The sequence below is a fragment of the Etheostoma cragini genome, chromosome 14 (genome assembly GCF_013103735.1).
Source record: "Etheostoma cragini isolate CJK2018 chromosome 14, CSU_Ecrag_1.0, whole genome shotgun sequence".
Classification (NCBI taxonomy): Eukaryota; Metazoa; Chordata; class Actinopteri; order Perciformes; family Percidae; genus Etheostoma; species Etheostoma cragini.
Genome location: NC_048420.1, coordinates 3,406,445 through 3,421,973, shown reverse-complemented (window position 1 = coordinate 3,421,973; position 15,529 = coordinate 3,406,445). Strand labels below are relative to the sequence as shown.

The following is a 15,529-nucleotide window of genomic DNA, read 5'->3' as shown; positions in this document are numbered from 1 at the left end:
TTGGACTTACAGCTTCTGAATGAAGGCGTCTGCGATGAATGGAGGTGAATGTGTGTGTGTGTGTGTGTGTGGGGGGGGGGGGCTCATGTGATCCATGTGTGTTTGGTCTGTGTGTGTGGTGCATTAGCGGCAACAGTGCCACAGACTGCACAAACACACCTCTCTGTGCGCTGGTATCGGTCTCTGTTAAGTTAAATAGACCCCTCATTTTGTTGCAGATGGAGGGATGACACCCCTTTGGGAATGATTCAGGAAGAGAGAAGCAAATCCATTTAATCACAGGTCCCTAAGTGGAGTGAAAGGCAGAAGCAAGGAGGGAAAGAGAAGGGAATTAAACCAACGTAACACCCAGCTGCTAAGTGTGTCAGCATCTATGAAAGGAAGTAGGCAGGCGGGTCGTTAATAGCGTAGGGTTTCCATCAGTATGAAACATCTGCCCTAGTTGATCTTTATCAACCTGTAGGAAGTATTTTGTTTACTCCGCTGAAGCCTAGCAACTGAGCTGATCTCAGAAGAAAATAGATCAGAGGATCTTGAGGGAGTTTGGAGTTTTTTTGCCAACATTTCTTTGTAGGTCTCCTTAAAATGCACGTTAATTCTCCTTATTTACTTTACATTTATGTCTATTAAAATACCCACCAAGTGTTTTATTTGGTACTATTTCAGTGCAAACACGCAGTATCAATCTGTGACAATGGGTCCTCAGGCCAAAAAGGCAACATGGACTCACTCATGGTGATAAATCAGGCTGACTTTAGGACTTTCAGAAGCTATTGGCTCAAAATGTGATGATGCACTGTTGAGTCGCAGTCACCACACAGTCACTGGGTAAAGGAAAGGGGTTAACACAGTGTTTGTGTATATGTGTGTGTGTACATGTGCCAATAGGAGAAGCTGCAGAGGTGGGGGTGGGGTGTTCCACCCTTCCCCCCACGTTGGGCACCCACATGGACAGTGACAGACTAGAAAAAGGGAAAGGGAAGAATGCCAGAGAGAGAAGATGGAGGGACGCCAGCATGTCTTCCCCCTGGCACCCAGATGATCCTCAAGGCCTGTCTGCTGCACCCTCTTTGTGCAGATCCATTTAAACACTATCAGTTGAAAACAGATCCTGGATTAGTAGAGCTTTAGGGGTGAGGGTGCATATTCCCTATATAGTCCATGAGAAAAACAACTCCACTTTCCTGATTTACACACAGACACACACTGCACTGTACGTCCCGCCATGACTCCGTGAGTCAAGACCGGAGTTTCCCAGTAACCCTTCCACGTCCAGACCTTTCCTTTCCCTTGAGGCTGAGTTGATTAACAGTAATAGGGAACAACAATGCATGATAATGTGGATTATAATGGACCAATGGAGGCGGCCTTTGGCCCGACGCTCCATATGAGGCCAATGGCACAGTAATAATGCACATAGACCCTGCAGGGACAGGCCAGACAAGACAAAAGCACGCCAGACTGTAGGTTAATGTAAGTGGAAAGGACATGGTAGGACTGGAGGGGGTGTCTCTAGGTCCTCAACATGTTCCACACACAGAAAACTAGTTAATTTTGCACTCACGCCTGCCAGTGTAAAACCTTAAGACAATGAGGTCATTCTGTAACTTCAGTTTTCATATTGTTATGCTTAGAAATTAATGGCACTCAACCTAAAAACCCAACATTTTTCTGGTTCCTAAAAAACTGATGTATTAGAGATTATGTGGTTTTTACTTCAGAGCAGCCAAGTGTGGTCAGAGGGTTTTCTTTTGCTGCCGCCACAGCAGTTGTTGACCTCCTCTCTCCTTACTCACCTCCTTTTGGCGGTCAGCTGTTGTTCCGTCCTCCCCATCTTCCCCCTCCATCTCTCTCTCTCTCTCTCTCTCTTTGGCCAGAGTGCTGGTGCAAAGTTAGAACCAGACGGTGATCAGTCGGGAGCTGGGTGAGGGGGCGTGTCAACACCAAAGACACACAGCATAGTGAATTGTCCTGTAGAACCAAGAGAACACACACATTCACTCTGAGATTGGAGCTCTTATCCCAATTGACTCCCAACTTGTCTAACTGAGGAGAGGTGAAGGGGTCAGGCTATTCTCTCTGGAGAGGATCCCTCTCTGTCTTTGGTCCAAACACGCACACACATGCACGCACGCAGACACAGTGAAATAGACTGAGAGAGACAGAATTTGTTCCCTTTCAACTCATCTTCACACTCATCAAATTGGACTCTGTCTCTCAGGCAGTGTGCGATGTCTGGTTATAAGGAGGTGTAACAGATGGAGCTGATGGCTGACCGATATTACCGATATATATTTCTTAGACAGGACTTTTTAACACAGAAATAATTTTTTTAGTGTGTGTATATACTGTCTTTACAGAAAATCATCATGACTTGACACCCTTTTCTTATGAAAACATATTGAACTCTCTACAAAACTTAAAACACATACACAGTACAAATTAAACCCCAGTTGCTACATGGTGAAGATATAGCACGTGTCCCAAAAATTGCACTATGGCTGTAATATCAAGAGTCAGGAGAAGTCCCTTAGTGCTATTTATCACAGACACTTTACACCTTGGCTAAAACATATGTGAATTCATTTGTGAAAACATATGTGATTTCCTCTGTCACTGTGCGCGAAAGCAAGCAGACACAAGAAGTGTTTCTTCCCGCAGGACATCACACCCATAAACAGTTAATTCCGATATGTGAATGTCTCCCTATAGTGTCTTCACAACACCCAGCACTTACTATTGTTGTTGCTGTGTGCATATATGGGTTTTAATATACTGTGTTGTACGTAATATTCCTTTAGGTCTCCAATACTCTACCATCTTCACTCAACACAGCCTGTGTAGCCCATTTTGTGCAATAGTTGTACATATCCACCTCTGTATTTAGTGTCCCACTTTCAATTCATACACAATTTATTCCAATGATCTGTGTATTCAATTTACTAGTGTTCATCCTTGTAGTTCTAGTACACAGTGACCAGCAGAGTGCAGAGCAACCAGAAGACATTATACAACATCACCTGTAAATACCCCATCATCTCTATTTGGCTTGTTTCTTTCTTTCTGTTAACAGTTTATTTCTATTACTTAAACTAAGTACCTATGTTATTTTTATTCTATTATAGGCTACATAGAGTGCACTTGTTTTAAATCCTTCTCTAGGTTTTTTGGCTCACACATACTGTGTACATACTGCTCATTTATATCACACAGAGTTGGGTGTAATGGTTGAAATGTAGATCTATGATTTAATTTCTTGTATTTTGAACTTGTATTTGTATTAATTATATTAGTAGCACTAGTGTTGAGTCTACTTTCACAGAAAATGCTGATGGAAAATCGTATACGTTGTTTTTCTTTAATGAAAACACCATCCCTTACAAGAAAATCACTTAACTCCACTAATCCAATCAGTAGTAGAATCTGTAGTATTACTGACTAAAATATCTCTGGCACCACCTGATGGAGATTTTAGGGAAATGCCCTCTCTTGCTTTAAGCTTGGACATTGTCATGTTTTCCCCACCAAAATTGGATTTATTTCCAGATACACATGGCTTACAATCTATGTAAATAAAAATGGAAGTAGTGTTATGTAATTAAATCATTAATTATTGCCTACTAACTTTCCTTGGTTATTTTCAGTCAGTAAAACAGGACAAATGACAGCTTCTAAAAGGTCTCAGAGGTCTAATCAGCCGGAATAAGTGAAATCCCCTGCGTGTGTCCAGAAGCTTTAAAGCTTTTTTGGGAGCTCTCGATCCCGGATATCAAAGCTAATAACTTCAGTAAACATAAACCAACACAAACGTCTCCAACATGACTGAGTTGACTCAACGTCTGACACTCCAGAAAAAAGGAAACATAATGAGCATCCCTGCTTTTACAACGGACAGCCACGGATTGTAAATTGTATCGTCTATATTACCTAACCACTGTGGCACAAAGATAATGTAGTATTTGTGGGCGACTGCGTTCACAGCGCCCACCATTCTAAGTGACATTAGCAGCTCGGAACAACTGGAAAGACCCACAGCGATACACTTTCAAATGTAAATATCCATCTGTGTTTATTACAACATTCAAATATGAGGATTTTGTATTACACTGTGTCTGGTTTCTTAAGCACCTGTTTCATAGTTGAGTTTTTAAAAAAAACACAGTTGTTAAAGAAACTGAAAACACGTCGATCTGCGCACAAAAAAACACAAATGGCACAAAGTCATTACCACTGGTAGGAATATTGTTCTGTTTCATAGCAAAAAACTAAAATGTTAAAAAAGATCTTCCTTGAATTGTGTAACTTGTAGTCTGTGCGTCACTAAAAATCGGGGGGGGGGGAGGGGGGGGAAACAACTCCTCAAAAAAAGGTACATCAAAAAAAAAAAAAAAAAAAAAAAATCTCAATATCTGTATTTTGTAGAATAATCCTTTGGGGACACCACCAGACCTCTTCCCTTTCTTGCTCCACGGTACACTGTCTCAACAATGTCAATCATCTCCTGCTTGTCCTCCATTGTCCAGTTTATCTTGTTGTTGTTGCCGGTACCCAAATCAATCATGATGTGCTTGTTCCTGGAAAAAAACACCAATAATCATAAAAATAATAATACTATGAAGTTCTGGAGTCGCACAGTAGTTCCCCAACGACGACAAACAAGGAGGCTTTATATGAGAAGGTCCTCATACAGCAACCCGGGTTCATTTAAATCACATCATAATAATCCCAATTCATAGCATTTACATTGATATTTTGAAGTCCAGACATTAAGCGCCTTACCTGAAAAAGAACATGACGGTGCAGGGGTCGTACAACTCGTACATCTTGTTGAAGTCAGGCACTTCTGTGATGTCCACCAGGTATATGACGGCGAAATTCTTCACCTGTCAGGCACATGGAATATTGGATTATTAACGCAACAGTAAACAATCAACGTAGCATGATGAACAGCAACCTGTTCAGCATTACATTTCTTTTTTTCACCTGCTTTGTCAGTTCACACTACCATGCGTTGAGTTATTTGCATGACTAGTACACTTGCTACCTTATAACATTTAAAGTTCTTTGTAAGATTAGGATTGGGGAATATATCAATATTATATCAACATATGAAGCTAGATATCGTCTTAAATTTTGGATATCGTAATATCGTGAAATGACATACATTAAGTATGTTTTTCGGAACTTACCAGACTGTTTTAGCTGTTCTATTTGCTTTTACCAACGTTGTCATTACATCTACATTACTGATGATTATTTATTTGAACTCTCATTGTGAAAATATTTTGTGAAAGCAACAATAGTAACCCAACAATACTGCCGATGTATTGACATTGATGTATTTGGTCAAAAAACATTGGGATATTTTATGTTTTTTTATGAACTATTGCTAAACATACCAGGTGTTTCCCTACCATTATAAGTCTAAGGTGCAGCACCCATGCTGTTTCTGTCAGCACCTAAGTTGAATGAATGTGAAATGCAGCTAAAAAGGGCCAAAAACCGTGGGGAAACACGGCAAAAAAAGCTGAAAAAAGCATCAAACTAACTAAAAGTCTTTTCTTAGAACAAATAATTGTAGCTGGATTTCTTTAGTAAGCTTTTTTAGTGTTATTTATTATCTGCTCTAGTTTTTCCAACATTTTAGAAAGAGGTATGGTGTCCTTCTTTGCATTACCTGCAAACCTTCACAAACCTGAGCTGGTATGAAAAGTGCTCAAATAAACTTCAAAACACTATCTTTTTTAGAATGTATTGCAATTCTTCAGCTTGTTAACTGCCTGAAAAGCTTTGTGCAGCATGTCCTGAAAACGGTCTACAAACTGCTGACTGAGAGCAAGATAACCCCAACATAACATATTGTAATGGGAATCTCAGTTGTAAAATCAGCAATAAACTCCCAAGAGCAGTGAACGGTGTGATGATAAAAAAGTGATGAATCTCCACATCCCTTTAGGAGACAGTATGCACATAAATCCATACTAGAAAACATCTTCAGCATTGGAGAAAAGGACCCTCGCATGATTTTCTGTTACCTGTAAAATCAATAGGATTTTCAGCTGAGGGCAAGTCAAACTATAAACTGTAATTGGCCATTTTGTTTTACCTGGCAAGCATTTTTTAAATGTTATTTAATACAGCCGATATGAAGTGTCATCATGGTTAATTGTAAGACTATGCATTTTGCATTGAATGCAAATGATGTCAATTAGTTGCTGTGGCAACATTTAACCCAGCTAACAAAGGACAATCAAGGATTTTAATAACGTAAAGCTCCCTATGGAGTCTAACTGTACTAAACACAAGGTAACTTTTATCAATACTACAGCTTATGATCATCACAGTATTTATTTCCATCCCCACAGTTATTCTGATATTTTTAGGCCTGTATATGTTGTTGGCATATGATGTGACTAGGCCTGTAATACATTTTTTTAAATTGTCTAATCACACTATTTGTTTAAGTAATTGCAATTTCTTTTTTAACCGCAATAATTGCTAACATTAGCTAAGGGGTATGACTGTCAATGGTAACTGTCAATTTTATGTTAATTTAATTTAATTTTCTTTTTTAAAGAGGCATAGTTCACTTTACAGGCTGTGTACTTGTTATTACACCATAACAGTTAAATAACCAAAAGAAGTATCATAGGGTTCATTTATTCGTTTGAAAAATAAAATAAAAATATTTTTTAATCTGTCCAAAAAAGACAATTATATCGTGAATTATTTCCGAGACAATTAATTGTACAGCAAAAATTAAAAATTAGGTCTTAATCTTAAACATATTTGTTGGCTACTGTTGCTGTTCACGTGCGACTTTACGCTTTGCTGTACTGTACTACGGTCTCATTTGGCCAAATACAACGTTATCTCCATGGAAACCTAGAATATATCGGTTACAGCGGTCCAGCCGGTGATGCTATTGCGCATTTTCGGATAGCAGCCAGGGGTTAGCTTATAATGCTATTGTTACAACACACACAGTCGGAGAAGACACTAATCAAACCTTTTCAGCGATGCTGTAGAGAACTTCGTCCATTTTCATACATGTTGGGTCCCAGTCGTGTCCAAAGCGGATCACGAGGACTCGGTCCTCCTCAGACAGGATGGCTTGGTCAACCTGCCAGCCATTATGGAGATGTGGTAGCATGTACGACATCTTGATCCTAAACTGTCGATTCCCAAGCTGAAAAAACAACACATTTGATTTGACCTTCACATAACTTGAGAGGCAAGGAGAGCAACGTTGAGTTGGCATCGAAAATCTGAATTTTGCTTGTAGTTTCAGTAACGTTAACGTCAGCTAGCTAACCGCTATGTATGTTTAGCTAGTTATCCTGCAGGCAACAGACGTTAGCTAGTTAAGAAGCCAAAGAAAGATCTAGAAGAAGAAATAATTACTTAGTTACGATTTAAAAAAAAACTTACCTTAAAGTAAAAAGAAATGCGTACTAAAACGTGGCGTGATAACTCTAATTTAGCTAGCTAAGGTAGAAGAAGCTTGTTAACCGATGCCGTTGTGTACCTTTTCGTGCGTTCTATTCGCACGTCATCAAACGAGCGACACTGTGGTCACGACGTAGTTACGTCACGTGTACGTGCACCTACATTTGCGTCATCACAACAAAGGACTGTCAAAGAAATAAGGTATTCGATTTTAATTTGTGTTTTTGTAAATAATAACAAATCTGTTAACACAGTTGATATAATAGTTTCATTTTTAGAAAAATATAATGGTACCTTCAGTCAAGTTTTATACATTTGATGTTATATGTGTGAATTTACGTATAAAGTCAATGCAAAAATACAAGTTGTGTTTTTGTTGTGTAGTTAACACATTTCAAAACACAAAATTGCAATACTCATAAAACATACTGGGCACTTAAAACATGTAATAAATGAGATATCAGTCATATAAATATTAGATATAACTGAGAAGATTTAGATTAATATGATTGGATTACTAATTTACAAAAATCAGTTTGCATGCAGGCATATGTGATTTTATCCCAAATCAGAAATGTTTTAAATGCTTTACCCAATATACATTCTTCAATAAAGTTAGGATTTTGTCAAGAAGCAAACCAAAAACCTCTGATGGCACAATCAAGACAGACTTCACAAAAACAAGACTTAAACTTGCCCACATTGGCATGAGGACAGACGTGTTTGTTTGTGACTTATGTGAGGAGAATTTCTAACTTTCCAACATTCCTCCAGTCACTACCATCCATCCATCCATCCATCTTCATCCGCTTATCCGGTATCGGGTCGCGGGGGCAGCAGCTCCAGCAGGGGACCCCAAACTTCCCTTTCCCGAGCCACATCAACCAGCTCCGACTGGGGGATCCCGAGGCGTTCCCAGGCCAGTTTGGAGATATAATCTCTCCACCTAGTCCTGGGTCTTCCCCAAGACCTCCTCCCAGCTGGACGTGCCTGGAACACCTCCCTAGGGAGGCGCCCAGGAAGCATCCTCACCAGATGCCTAAACCACCTCAACTGGCTCCTTGCACCGTGAAGGAGCAGAGGCTCTACTCCGAGCTCCTCTCCGATGACTGAGCTTCTCAACCTATCTCTAAGGGAGACGCCAGCCCCCCTTCCTGATGAAACCCATTTTTCGGCTGCTTGTACCCTGATGTTCTCCAGTCAATACTATAAAAAGATTATAATAATTAAAATGAATAGCTGAAGTGAGTTGGTGACGAGAGCTCTCTTTTACACCTGTGTGGTTCCAATCTGGATAGAAATTGCAATAAGTAAATATGATGAAAGTACTTTTAGATGATAAAAGTTGTCCTTCAAATGATATCTTTTCTTGGAGACGGACCCTTTCATTTGCTGTTAAGAGAAAATACCTTCTAAGGATTTTATTAGCAAAGATATTCAAAGAAATGCAGAGGCGTTGTCTCTGCAACACCTTTAGTAAATTCAAAGCTGCTATTTGAGGCAGAATGCTGACAAACCGAAAGAACACTTAATATACTTTAACCATGTCCCTGCATGCCCAGATGAGTCAATACTCCTCTTTACTGCCGTGTCTCGGCTGATAGAACGCAATAAATCAGCTCTCTTGTTAATAAACCTTATAGTGGTCATTTTTTAATAGGATATACCATTCCGTTGTATTTTTTGGGGATGTATCTCAACTGCAAACATCCTGTTTAAATTATACTTCTGTGGGATAAATACTTTTTTTAAATGTCTAATTTTTGTTGCCTCATTTCACATCTTCACCACCAAATGGTGAAATGCCTCTCATTGGGGTTGACTTATTTCCATTCCATATAAATGAGTATAAAAATTAAACTTTTACATTACAACATTTAATAGTTTGTATGCTGTACATAGACATAAAGACAAAACATTTATTGTTGTGCAATTCATTACAGTTCAAATAGAACGTACAATAAACAAAGGAAAATATTCCAGTCTATGACATAGCAGCGCATAGCCTATCTTTAATTCCACCATTAAACTACACAATAACATTACTGAGGTTGTCAATGGACAGGTGATCGACAAAGTCCGACTACTTCACATTAGACTATTTGGTCGAGGACACATGATTGTTTAGCACAAAACAATTTCACAATAAAATTCTGATCTGTTTCCTTATTAAGCATCAACACTGTAATCATCCCTTAAAGCTGACAAAAGGCATCGTTTTTCACATAGCACAACATCGGCCTTCAGCCTTCTGTCTCTCAACCTGCTAAAAAGAGACAGAACTCTCCTACCGTGTTGGTTATACAAGTCTTGTGCCATAAAACCACACCCTGTTCAGCAAAACAGTTCAGTTCCGATCCCAGATTGCATGAACCCACTTTAGGCCAGCAGGTGGCATAAGGAACATTCACATATTTTCTGGAGACAAACTGACTCCAACAGTGGTTCTTTGAGCATCCCACGACGTATGGAGAAACATATCCAAAGTACATCTCAAGTTCGTGATGCAATATGAAAAAAAAATCCTGTGCACATCAATGTCTTCCAATCCCTGAGGATGCTTGGCTGGAACCGACAGTGTTGGGGCACACGGTCGACCACAGTGATGTACAGAAGACTGAAACTGTCCTCCTGCAGCTCCTAGTCGGCGGGATGCTCTGGACACGAGCGATTCACCTCAAACCACTCGTCTATACACCTGAAACAAGAAGAGGAGGAAAACAGCGAAGTTTAAAAAATAAGCTGAATTACTCCTTTATTTTATAATTTCACAGGGTGAGTCATTCACCAATTGATCTAATTTTTGCGATCCTCTAATGGGATAAATGATCAAGCATCTGTGTGTACATATGGAGGTTCTTGTTCCTACACACGATGAAGGTCTTTTAAAACTAAATGTTAAACTTTTTTTGCTGAGAGTTAGAAGCAAAGATTGATACCACTCTCATATGAGTCTATAGGGCTACCACAACCAGCTTAGTTTAGCTTAGCATAAAGACTGAAAACAGGGAAAAACAGCTAGCCTGTCTCCCTCCAAAGGTAACAAATCTGCCTACGAGCACCTCTAAAGCTTATTAGCAGACATGCTGTATCTTGTTTGAGCGATTTTGTTACCTTTGGACAGAGCTAGCTGTTTCCTTCCTTGTTTTTAGTCTTAAAATGAGCTGAACTTGTCCATACTTCCCTTAATTGTCAACACTGTTCCTTTATTACTTTGAACAAATAAAACAAGAACTTTGCTTTATTGGTTAATCAACACAAGGCAATTTTTAGGCAGTTATGTATCTCTTCGCAAATCCTTCTTAGATGCCACCTACGTGTGTTTTTTTTATCAGAGGGTCAGCATGCAGGGTCGGCCATGGTAAGTTACGGCGACCAGTCCACACTCCACACTTGGTCTGTACCGGGACTTGAACCGGCCCTTCAGTTCCTAAAGCCAAGTCCCCATGGACCGAGCTACTGCCACCCCTAACTTTCAGTAAGCGAGAGAGTACGTACTGTATATACACTTTTATTCAAGTTTTTCAGGCTCTTATGAAACATGTCCGATACCACTGTCATGTCTGTATGCTAAAAAGGAAGTTGTGTGTGTTTGTGTGTGTTAGTTACCCTTTATGGTAGATACAGAGGCAGGGCAGCCTGGCGATTGTGTCTCCCTGCTCCAGCTCATCTAAACAGATGGCACATTCCCCAGAGTCTCTGGACAGGATGTCCTCTGAGAAAGACAATACGGACAGAGACTAACTGAGAAAAGAGCTCTGCCTAGCACACCGAACCAGGCATCAGATGTTAAGTTCAGTCACTGAATCCTGCACAACCATCTGTTTAACTTTAGTACCAGTTGTCTGTGCCCAGATGAGTACTGGTATCTCTCTACAGTAGTGGATAATATGCATTCTCCAGTGGGAATTGATTGTGTTACGTAGAACTTAGTTCCACCTCTTCTTTCTGTAGTTAGATGTTGTGTTACAATAACAGGTTTGATGACTCTATGACAGGCCCCAAGGTCAATACATGAGGCGAAGGAGTAACTAGGACTGTCTGTTGTTTCTCATGTGCTCATGTCAAAATGAATCCTGCAGGAGAAGTAAGAAAAACGTCTTCAAATGCACTTATGAAAATATTTGCACGGGTTAGGTGAAGGATAAAGCAATTGTACAGGTTTTACACATCTGTACGCCTGTGATAAGCCAAACGGTGCAGTCTATGAGCAGCACGTACTGTATATTTATCAGTGACATGCATGCTGCTTGCGGGGGTGCGCCAGCTGACAAACTGTGTGTGCATGTCTGTGCACACTTATACCTGAGCAATCTAATTTTGTTTATGTACAAGCAACACTATCGAGCCTGGGATGTCTCTCTAGTTGCAGAAAGTGTGTGTAGTGACAACTTTATGTCTGCATTTCCTGTGTGTGCACATGTAGGTGTGTACACTTCACAGTTAGTCCGCCTGCGTATGTAGGTGGCTATGTACATGTGCAGCTGCATACCTGCATGCAACACCGTATAACATCTAGAACAGGTGCATTTCTGTGGATAGTGAGTTCTTGAAAAACATATTTATGAATGAGTTGTAAAAACAATAGGGCGTACAATCTAGGCTACCTTCTACTTCTACTCCTTTACATTTATAAAAAGTACATATGGTACCTTACCACTTATTTGACAGCTACAGTTACCAGTTACCTTGCAAAATTAGATAAAAGAAACCTGTGATGATCTTATAAAATAGGATTATTGTTCAAACTACCCAACCAGAGTAGATCCATGTCAACCATTTACACCATTAACATGCAGCTTACAAAGTAATACACAATGTGGTTCCCAAAATGGGATCAGGGTCCTCCAAGGGGTCCTCAGATAAATATGAGGGGTCACTGGATGTTTACATGGAGAAAAAAAAAGGATTACACAAAATTTGGTTCACTTTTTTAGCTATTTGTCAATGTTCTTTACTGGTTTAAAGTCGGATAATGGCTGCTTTTTCAAACAAAACAATAAATAAAAATCCATTATCCTGATTTAGGAGTACTTTTATGCATGACTTGTGCTAGTAATGGAATATTTTTTACATTGTTGTACTGCAAGTTTTATTCTAGTCAAGGATCTGAATGCTGGCCATTTGTAGTCCTGTCACAGCCCTCTGATGCACCAGCATTCATCATTATCATTGTTTAGTTCTTTTGCATGCTTTTTTGAAACAGAAATTAATGATTAAAAACTGAAGAATAACAGATGGTAGCTGTGGCGAACAACTAATACCAAATCCTTTGACTTTAAGAATCCCCCATGACCTCTTGCACTTTTGGTTTCTTACTGTTGTAGGTGAGGCGCGTTTTGCTGAAACACATGAGCAGGTGCTTCTCTATTTCATCTGATGCCATAAACTTGGAGCAAACGGGACAGTGGAAGCCTGTGGAGAAAACACAAAGACCACAAGAACATGAGGACCCAGATGAGCCAACGTCCCTCTCACAACATAGTTATTTTGTAATGTACACAACTAAGGGCGTGGGACAGTTTGCATGACCTTGATCTTAAACAGACGTACATGACCTAACAACTCCATGCATTTGCTTAACTGTCTGACTCTCCGATTAGCTAATCATGCCACCTTTAGGTGCCATTCCTCATTACAAACTAACTGCAAACACATCCTTTAGGTAACATAATAAAAAATTGCACCGCACGCCTGAGATCGACAAAGTCAATCAATTCATAAGACCTGCATATTCAGCTGCACAACAGGCCAGGAACTGCTTGACCTGAGACATTACAACACCTCAGTTGAGAAAGGGACAACAAATGCTTCAGATATGCAGGCAGGAACTGCTCTGCGTGAACCTTTCATGTGTTTGTAAGAAAGGATAAGCATGCAGGGTCACACAATCACATGATTCTGATAAGCAGAGGTTATCGATGTGGTGATTAATGATTACACTTCCTCTTAAGGAAAATTACCATTGCCGGCAATGAGAAGGAGGCTAGGCAGAACTTCAGATGTAGTTTTATTGACCATGTTATGAAAGATAAGAAAGTTGGAGCCTTTACAAAAACTCCCAAAAAATAGGAATCCAGGAGGAAACACAGTCAAATGTGAAATGCTTTGTTGAGGAGCCTTTGTTTTGCAGTGACATGGCTGTTAGAGTGTCATAACAGTGCTATTACAGTATATGAGAGTCAGTCTTGTTTTGTTGGGACCAGGACAAACCCACCAGTTGAGAAACAGCTATACTTGCAGATTCAGGAAGTATATATGTGTGTGTGTGTGTGTGTGTGTGTGTGTGTGGTGTCAGGCAATGTGTAACCAGCAGGAAGCTCATTTCTTATCTGTTGACCTACATAATGCACTCTTCCCTCTCAGCCGGAGTGAAAAATGGGCCTGTTTTGAAAGACAGAGGAGAAAGAGAAAAGAAAAGAGACGGCAGTACAGTGCAGCTGTGCCACCTGTGGCACTGGCTGCAATAAAAGTGCAGAAGTGTTAAACAAAGAGCTCAGTCATCAGACTGCTATTACCATATGCCCAGTATCATATGTCAAAGGGAGAAAAAAAAACTTTGAAAGCAACTGTAATGGATGTTGCTTATTATATCTTGTAGGAGTATCATAAACTCCTACATGAACTAACATGTTGACTCTAAACTCATACTGAGTGCTACAGTATTAGAACCCGGAAATAGTAGTTATGCCAAATGATGAAAAAATTGCCCTTTAGTAAGATAAGGACAATATAGTGTACAAAAAGGTCAGACACACTATTTATAGACACGCACTTAATATAGATGAATCTATCTATTTTAATAAAATATTTAAAAAAGAAAGATTAAATAATGGCCCATTATGTGTCTGCTCACTACACAGTAAAACGGACCATGTGTACTTCAGGAACAATCAGGAGATCAGGAGATTAAAAGGTAACACTCGCATTGAGCGATAACACACTCTTGTTATGTGACTGTCCTCTTCCCAGAAGTTTTATGGAGTAAGTGTTAATGTATAGTAACCCATGCCTTACAATCTTACCTCCCATCAGGTGAGGGGACAGGTGAACCGGTAGGGACCCTATAAGCAACCTGTGGCCCTCTGGAGGCAGCTCGCTCTCCTCGCCACCATCCGTGCCATCGAGGCTCTGATTGAGTCCGTGCGACCCCGATCTGCCACCGGCTGGGATACTGCGCCCGGAGCTGGTTGGCCCTCCACCTGTGTAACGGATCCGGGGCCCATCTGGTCCATTGGTGTACCTAAACCCCGCAATCCTTTCCCCTCCGCTGGAGTTACCAGATGGAAGATCAGAGCTGGAATAAGCCCGAGTTCTGCCGTCAAATACCGGGCTGCTCTGTTTTGCCCCCATGTCTTCTCAGCTTTTGTGTGCAATTTAAAGTTTTTAGCCACGACACATGGTTACAGTGAGTTCTGAGGAACTGACAACAACAAAGGAAATCAAGCCTAGCACGTGAACGCGAGGCGATCCAACGTCTCAAAGTTTCATGGTGCGCCCTGTGCGTAAATTGCGCATTCACTGACGCATAACTTAATTTCCAAATGGTTGTTTTTTTTCTTGGCAGAGCCCTTCCCTTTTTTCAACAATGGAAAAATTAAAAGGATAAAATCTCTTCAGATAAATGTCTTCAATTGCTCCACTTCAGACGAGGACATGAGTGCAAGTGTTGACCTACTGCTCGTCTGGTTCAAGTTTGTTTTTGTGCTCAACTGTGGCCGTCTGGAAAGAAAAATAAAAGCAGGGATTGCCCTCCTCCCCCTGTGCGACAGCTCCGACAAGCTACATAAATTTCACCAGAATAACATAAATCGTCTTCAAAGTAAAAGCGGTGAGGACATGGAAACAATGGTGAACAAAGGGTGAAAATGACTGCAATATAGAATTAAATCCCCTGTTTATTAAAATAACTAGGCATATATATTATGCTGTGGTTTGCTCTAGATAAGCCTTTTTTTCCATTGCTGTTTCCATCCTTTGCAGGATTTTCTGCATCCACTCCAGTGGTGTAAAGTAATGAAGTGCTTGTTCACAAGTACGTGTATATAAGTATCATTTAAAGAAACTTTTACCCCACTTG

At 40.2% G+C, this 15,529-nt stretch overlaps 2 protein-coding genes across 3 annotated transcripts; both read right to left on the bottom strand.

Annotated features, from left to right (window-relative positions):
- Positions 1-4,043: 4,043 nt before the first annotated feature.
- Positions 4,044-7,604, bottom strand: txnl4a (thioredoxin-like 4A). The gene is made up of 4 exons (XM_034891977.1): positions 7,432-7,604; positions 7,010-7,189; positions 4,780-4,883; positions 4,044-4,574 (listed from the first exon to the last, which is right to left on the bottom strand). The coding sequence occupies exons 2-4, from the start codon at positions 7,160-7,162 to the stop codon at positions 4,403-4,405; spliced, it is 429 nt and encodes a 142-aa protein (XP_034747868.1). The 5' UTR covers positions 7,163-7,189; positions 7,432-7,604; the 3' UTR covers positions 4,044-4,402.
- Positions 7,605-9,330: 1,726 nt separating this feature from the next.
- On the bottom strand, positions 9,331-15,213 carry LOC117956740 (E3 ubiquitin-protein ligase ZNRF2-like). 2 transcript variants are annotated; one of them, XM_034891975.1, is made up of 4 exons: positions 14,475-15,203; positions 12,769-12,864; positions 11,059-11,164; positions 9,331-10,147 (listed from the first exon to the last, which is right to left on the bottom strand). In XM_034891975.1, the coding sequence occupies exons 1-4, from the start codon at positions 14,800-14,802 to the stop codon at positions 10,090-10,092; spliced, it is 588 nt and encodes a 195-aa protein (XP_034747866.1). In that variant the 5' UTR covers positions 14,803-15,203; the 3' UTR covers positions 9,331-10,089. The 2 variants fall into 2 exon arrangements, with proteins under 2 accessions (XP_034747866.1, XP_034747867.1); XM_034891976.1 differs by lacking the exon at positions 12,769-12,864 and having other exon boundaries at positions 14,475-15,213.
- Positions 15,214-15,529: the final 316 nt, after the last annotated feature.

Coding starts and splice junctions, on each gene's coding strand:
- txnl4a (XM_034891977.1), bottom strand. CDS start 7,162: ATGTCGTACATGCTACCACATCTCCATAATGGCTGGCAGGTTGACCAA. Junction 4,884..7,009: donor TCTACAGCATCGCTGAAAAG/GTTTGATTAGTG, acceptor TGTGCCTGACAG/GTGAAGAATTTCGCCGTCAT. Junction 4,575..4,779: donor ACCGTCATGTTCTTTTTCAG/GTAAGGCGCTTA, acceptor GTTTTTTTCCAG/GAACAAGCACATCATGATTG.
- LOC117956740 (XM_034891975.1), bottom strand. CDS start 14,802: ATGGGGGCAAAACAGAGCAGCCCGGTATTTGACGGCAGAACTCGGGCT. Junction 12,865..14,474: donor GTCCCCTCACCTGATGGGAG/GTAAGATTGTAA, acceptor TTTTCTCCACAG/GCTTCCACTGTCCCGTTTGC. Junction 10,148..11,058: donor CTCTGTATCTACCATAAAGG/GTAACTAACACA, acceptor TTCTTGTTTCAG/GTGTATAGACGAGTGGTTTG.